At 35.8% G+C, this 6147-nt stretch overlaps 1 protein-coding gene across 1 annotated transcript; it reads right to left on the bottom strand.

Annotated features, from left to right (window-relative positions):
* Positions 1–2022: 2022 nt before the first annotated feature.
* prrg4 (proline rich Gla (G-carboxyglutamic acid) 4 (transmembrane)) lies at positions 2023–6137 on the bottom strand. The gene is made up of 6 exons (XM_073853379.1): positions 5826–6137; positions 5470–5576; positions 4633–4796; positions 4172–4199; positions 3426–3564; positions 2023–3298 (listed from the first exon to the last, which is right to left on the bottom strand). Exons 2-6 carry the CDS (start codon positions 5564–5566, stop codon positions 3100–3102), a joined length of 627 nt encoding a protein of 208 aa, XP_073709480.1. The 5' UTR covers positions 5567–5576; positions 5826–6137; the 3' UTR covers positions 2023–3099.
* Positions 6138–6147: the final 10 nt, after the last annotated feature.

Raw genomic sequence — 6147 nt, 5'->3', positions numbered from 1 at the left:
TGATAGTTAAATCAACTAAAAAGTCTATAGTTAAAATGCATGTTTTTTATACATATTCTTCTAACTTTAAATACTTTGGTGAGTTAATAAGAATAATGGTAACACTTCTCTTTCCAATTCTCACTATTAACTGGTTGGTTAATAGCATTAATATTACTGTTTATTAATATATAAAACGCAGATATTAATTCTTAATCCTACTTAAACTTAACTACTACTTTACCAAGTATTAATAAGCAGTAATTAGGAGTATATTGAGGCAAAAGTAGTTAATAGTTCATTAAGGCTGCAGTCACACCAAAAGCGTTTATGGCAGTTGCAGGCGCCTTTTTTGAATGATATTCTATGGGCAGGGCGCGTTGTTTATGCGCGCCGAGCGCCTTGCGTTTTTTTGTCGCCTGCCGCGCACGCGTTTTTGAAGGAGCGCTGAGAGCGGAGAAGCGCCCGACGTCATTCGCGTCTTCCATTGTCCAATAGAATCAGGGGAGAGGCGGGCCTTACGTTGTAGTGAGGGAAGTTTACAGTTGCTTTGAAGAACCGGACTCCACTTGCTCACTCTCTCCTTCGTGTTTGTGCACCTCTCATCCTCAAACAAGGTCAGAGCAAGCGCCCTCTTTTTAAAGTTTCTGCTAATATGACAGTTAACAGCAAAAGAGCATTCACGCTTCAATATTTGATTGACAAGACAGCCGACTCGGTGGTTGCTTAGCAATATGAAAAGCCGCCTCGCACTGCTCTTTTTAAAAAAAAGGCATTGCGTCGCGGCTTGCGTTTGCAAGCGTTTAAAGCGCTTTTGGTGTGACTGGCCCCTTAGTGCCAATTTGAAATTAAAGGGGCCATGGGCATGGCACAAGACTTTTTAAAGATGTCAAATAAATCTTTGGTGTCCCCAGAGCACATATGTGAAGTTTTAGCTCAAAATACCCCACAGATATTTTACTATAGCATGTTAAAATTGCCACTTTGTAGGTGTGTGCAAAAATGTGCCGTTTTGGGTGTGTCCTTTTAAATGCAAATGAGCGGTTTGTTACAATTGAAACTCAATTGTGCTGGGAATTTTTCTCTCTCTCTCTTTTTCTCTGCACTAAATAGCAGAACTGTGATTGGATAGTGTAGATTAAGGGGCGGTATTATTATAATAAGGGCTCCTTATGACATCACAAGGAGAGCCAAATTTCAACGACCTATTTTCTCATGTGCTTGTAGAGAATGGTTTTCCAAAACTTAGTTACTGGGTTGATCTTTTTCACATTTTCTAGGTTGATAGAAGCACTGGAAACCCAATCATAGCACTTAAACATGGAAAAAGTCAGATTTTCATGCCATGGCCCCTTTAAAAAGTGGGACCAGAATAATTGATGTGCTTGTATATGATTTTTTTGAGCCATAACTTTCAAGCCTATCGTTGTATAATTTACTAAATTGGATTTAGAAAGAAATTAGTAACAAGTAATTAAAACTTTTTTGAAGAGAGTAATATGTAATTACTTGATTAAAGATGTAATTAGTAACTAATTAATTACTTTTTTGAGTAACTTACTCAACACTGTTGTCAACCTCTTTTCATACTGTTTATATGCTGTATAACTGTTTTATATTTATTAGGACATTTTGTTCTCAGGAGAGGGATTTTTCAGACTTTTAAGAAGATGACTGGGCCACAATTAAGTACATTTACTACAAAACGTATACTTTTGGCTTGTCACCAATGAAGTAGCCTTAAATGGTAAACGGACATGTATTTTTGTGCCTTATCTACCCCTAAAAAGTACATTTTAGTATACCATTTAAGTGTATGGTGGAGGTACCTTTTAAGGGTGCGACAACGCAGCAAATGTTGCATGTTTTCCTAAAGGGAAAATGTCTTTCCTCAAAATTACATAACAATAAACCCACAAGCCTTCCTAATTTCTGCATGGAATATGGTCTTTACATATATTTCTGCAATTAACAAATAAGCCAAGACTTAATGAACATAAATAATCCCAAACTGAAATGTAAGACAACACTGATATACAGAAATAGTCCGTAAAGATGTGAGTTTATTACATGGTGTATTAATATCTCCATGATGGTAATGTCGGAGAACATGCAAATAACATCAACGCAATGCTTTAACTTCCAAAAACCTCTTGTGTAACTGTGTAATATCAAACTCCTTTGCAAAATACTCTGCTGACAGTAAAACTAGGACATTTCAAATGTATTTAATAATTTATCTAAATGCACAAAGCTACTACAAACATGATTGGCATGGGATTAAAATAAGGAGGTAATCTTGTTATTGGTTCGCTGATCACAGATGTATCAGGACATTTTAAGAAAGCCCTGATAACTTCTTTTTTAAAATCGCAAGTATTTATGCACCAAATGAACAAATTATAAGTCACAATCTCATATAAATGTATAAATGACATTTACAAAAATATACATATTCTCCTTCATATAAAGCCCAGCACGATAAACAAAAAAACACATCATGATTAGTCATTTAATTATTACAATTAATATCTAAACCAGTTTTCCATGTTTTTTTTAAAAAACACGAAAACATTGTACAAAATAGAAACCGTGAAAAGAATTTTCTTTCTTATCTTTCCAATTAGTTTTACTTACGCAAACTACTAACTGAGATTATGATTTAATTGCATACAGTGACTCTACCTCATTGCTTAGTTACACAACAGAGCAAATGCTAGAAGCAGTGTACCTGTTAATCTCCCTAAACATGCATATTAGCTATTTTTCCTGGGAATTTAATTACAATTGAAGCCGAGGCGTTAACACATTTCCAGTTTCTAAATAAAGAAAAATACTGCTTGGTCCACCCTGGTTCAGTTCAAGAAATATTGTTGTCACCGTCGCATGCTGCCTGGCCTGGACCAGTGGATAGATATTACCATATATTAAGACATATGACCATTTCAAAAGAAATTACACTGTAAAAAATATTAGACTAATAGACAATGAGGCATTCCTATGGTACTTAACCATGTAATCTGTTCAAGCAATTACCACACTATAATGACAAAATCATTAAATAGGCAAGAAACTAAATGACATAATAAAGGTGTGACAGCACATTACATAAGAACACATTTAATATAAATACCCAGGATATGGTGGAGGTGGGGCATCATGTGGTCCAGTGATGGCTATGGCCTGTTCATAAGAAGGTAAACCGTGAGGATCTATATGGTCATCTGGGAGTGTATGTGGAATAGGATGTAGGGAGACCTCCTCTAGCCTCCGGATTATCACGGAGGCATTGCTTCTGGTGGATCGACGTCTAATGGAGCTACAATTAAATGGCAAAATATGAAGCACAAACAACATGGTCTCTTTGATTTCCACTGCTTGGTATTACAAATGGCAAACTGTATATTTTTTAAGCATACATAATGATCTTTTTCTTTAGTCCTTACCCTCTAAAGACATGCTCTTTATTTCTCCCATGGCAGAAGTACCAGATAAGGAGACCCACTATAACAATAAAGACTCCAGCTGAGATGATGCCCACCAGCAATGCTGTTACATCAACTTTTGATTGTTGTTCGCCTTTATCTATAGGTGGAGTACAAGTAAGTATAAAGTTATAAAAAAGATAAAAAAATTTATTAAGTTATACATTATTTTAAAATTAATATATAAGATTATTACATTATAGGGATTAATAAAGATGGCATTTCAGCAAACTGGGTATATATGAAAAGTTTCGTTGCAAAACGAGACCGCCGTTTTTTTTAATTGTTCAGAAATCGCGTTTTTTGGTTCTGCATTCCAATTAATTTCAATGCAACTGCAGTTGGTTTGCTTTGATTTAAACCTTCATAATTTAAAAAATACAGCTAAGTAGCACCATAAAACAAAATAATAACATGATAACATAATAATTAACATGTTTTGACAAAAATGTAAAAAAATGGATTTATCTAGTTTTGCAACGAAACTCTTCATATTTAAATATTATGCTACAACACTCTGGGTGAACGGGTTTCTTTTCAAATACAGAAATATTTTACTGGAAACGTGGGAAGAATTTCAGTGTATGTGTGTTTCTATTTCAGATTATTTGTGTTAAAGGGAAGTAATTTGATCAATGTCTTTATTTGCCAGACATATATTCTGAAACGTTCCTAAGTAGCATCTGAAGAATACTGATGTAACTTACCCGCTGTATATGTCTTCCAAAAGTTATTCTGTCAAATAAAAAAGTAAATTTAAGGAAATTAAATAAATGCTCAGAACTGAATGTAAAATAGCACATGCACATACAGGGCCCAACTATGAAAAACATTTTTTTCTGTATTGAATTTCTATTATTATTTAAGTTGGCACATGTCTGTATAAAACCCAATGTTATTCCCTGCTATCCCAGCATGCTTTGGGAATGTACCATATAACATTTTGTGTGTAATGGAAGCAGGGATATAATTCCTATTTTACAAAAATGTTGATTCAAACTCCACTTTTGCATTTGTTGGTTGATATCAGCATATGGTGTGTTAGTGAACACATTGTCAGGAATTGCTCATATCTGCCCAAAACCAACCCATGGGCAAGTACATATGAAAACGTATTTTATGCAGGAGTGGCTGAAGCCTGTATAATTATAAAAAGATGTTACTCAACTGTATCTGGGACATTCTCAAAGACTTCCCGAGCCTCCTCATAGTTGCAGATCTCTTCGTAACATTCCCTTTCCAAATTACCTGGAGTGAAGATCTCGAAATCGAAGCGGTTGAACAACAGGTGGCGTCCTAAAAATGTGTTGGCCTCCTGGTCCACAACAAACACTAAAAACCCACAAAAAAATCAGAGGTGACTGACAATAAAATTATGTGGGTGTGTTTCATGCGGCGCTGACAACAATAATACTTCAAATATCGCGAGAGCGATTCTAAACCAGTCAGAGCTGTGGTACTCTCGCGGTACTTTGATGTCATAAGGTGATCGGTCTGCCAAGCGCAAGAACCGACAGCCGGATGACATCAAAGTACCGCGAGAGCGATTCGCGAAATCATAAGAAGAGTTTGCTTTTAAATCGCTCTCGCGGAACTTTGACGTCATACGGCTGTCGGTTCCTGCGGCGCCGCATGAAGTCGAACAAGCCTAATATTTAAAAGTATAATTACAATACTATTAGCATTATTCAAGTATTATTCTTATTATAATATTGTTAACTTCATACACCTAAAAGCACATTCAACACATTGAACTAGAAAAAGCATACTAAACTACAACTATAAACGTATTATTAAACAATCGAGGTATCATAATAAATCTACATTTATCACATTAGATCACGGCATAAACCCAAAAATACACAATAAACTGATTAATCAAATATAACAATTACAACTGAGATTACAACACCCTACTAAGCATGTGCTTATCATATGACATTATAATGATACGTTAATAGGAGTGTGTACTTTGATCTTGAGTGCGTTTTAAAGCATTTCCCACCTTTATTGTGATCAGCTTCTGATGGCAGGGTGTTTGTTATACACGCACAGTGTCCACATGAAGTGAAGTACCACAGCAGGACAACAAACATGAGCATTTCTATTCAACTGTGGGAGAAAACAGACATGGCTTTTCAACAACAAAGCGGCGACACTGGGACTGAATTCCGAAAACACGCCCATGTCATTTCTGTTCCCATTCCCTAACATAATTTATATGTCTGATTTTACGGGCAAATTCAACGGATAAGCTCTAAATTTCCTTTCGTTTTCTTTACCGTCTTCATTAATCACACAGTGTCCTTAAACAGGACAAAACGATCAAAGGAAGGTGAAGAGAATGATCAAGTAACTTACCTTTAAATGCTATTTTATAATTTTAGACCCGAGTTTCCTTTATTTCCACAGATCACCCGAAAACATTCATGGTTTGGCCGAAATGTCATTTGCTGTGTTCCGGGAAACTATGAGTTTCTGTTTACAACACACAGACACAAAAATGTCGTGGCCTCACCTCCTGTTGAGCAGGTACCTGTTCAGAGTCTCAGACCTTACGAATCGATCGCAGCGTAGTAGGAATAAAGCACGATACCATTAAAATACTATGGTAAAGGCTTTACTCGTAAATATTAATGACGTTCCATGAAGATCATGTACGCCTACTTGATCCACAACAATG

The sequence above is a fragment of the Misgurnus anguillicaudatus genome, chromosome 15 (assembly GCF_027580225.2).
Source record: "Misgurnus anguillicaudatus chromosome 15, ASM2758022v2, whole genome shotgun sequence".
In the NCBI taxonomy this organism is placed as follows: domain Eukaryota; kingdom Metazoa; phylum Chordata; class Actinopteri; order Cypriniformes; family Cobitidae; genus Misgurnus; species Misgurnus anguillicaudatus.
This window is presented reverse-complemented; position numbering and strand designations above follow the sequence as displayed.

What these genes read in the sequence shown, in the direction of transcription:
- prrg4 (XM_073853379.1), bottom strand. Translation starts at nt 5,566, where the DNA reads ATGCTCATGTTTGTTGTCCTGCTGTGGTACTTCACTTCATGTGGACAC. An exon ending in TTGAGAATGTCCCAGATACA is followed by an intron (nt 4,200 to 4,632) that starts GTTGAGTAACAT and finishes TTTATTTGACAG; the next exon opens with AATAACTTTTGGAAGACATA. An exon ending in TTGGAAGACATATACAGCGG is followed by an intron (nt 3,565 to 4,171) that starts GTAAGTTACATC and finishes CTCCACCTATAG; the next exon opens with ATAAAGGCGAACAACAATCA.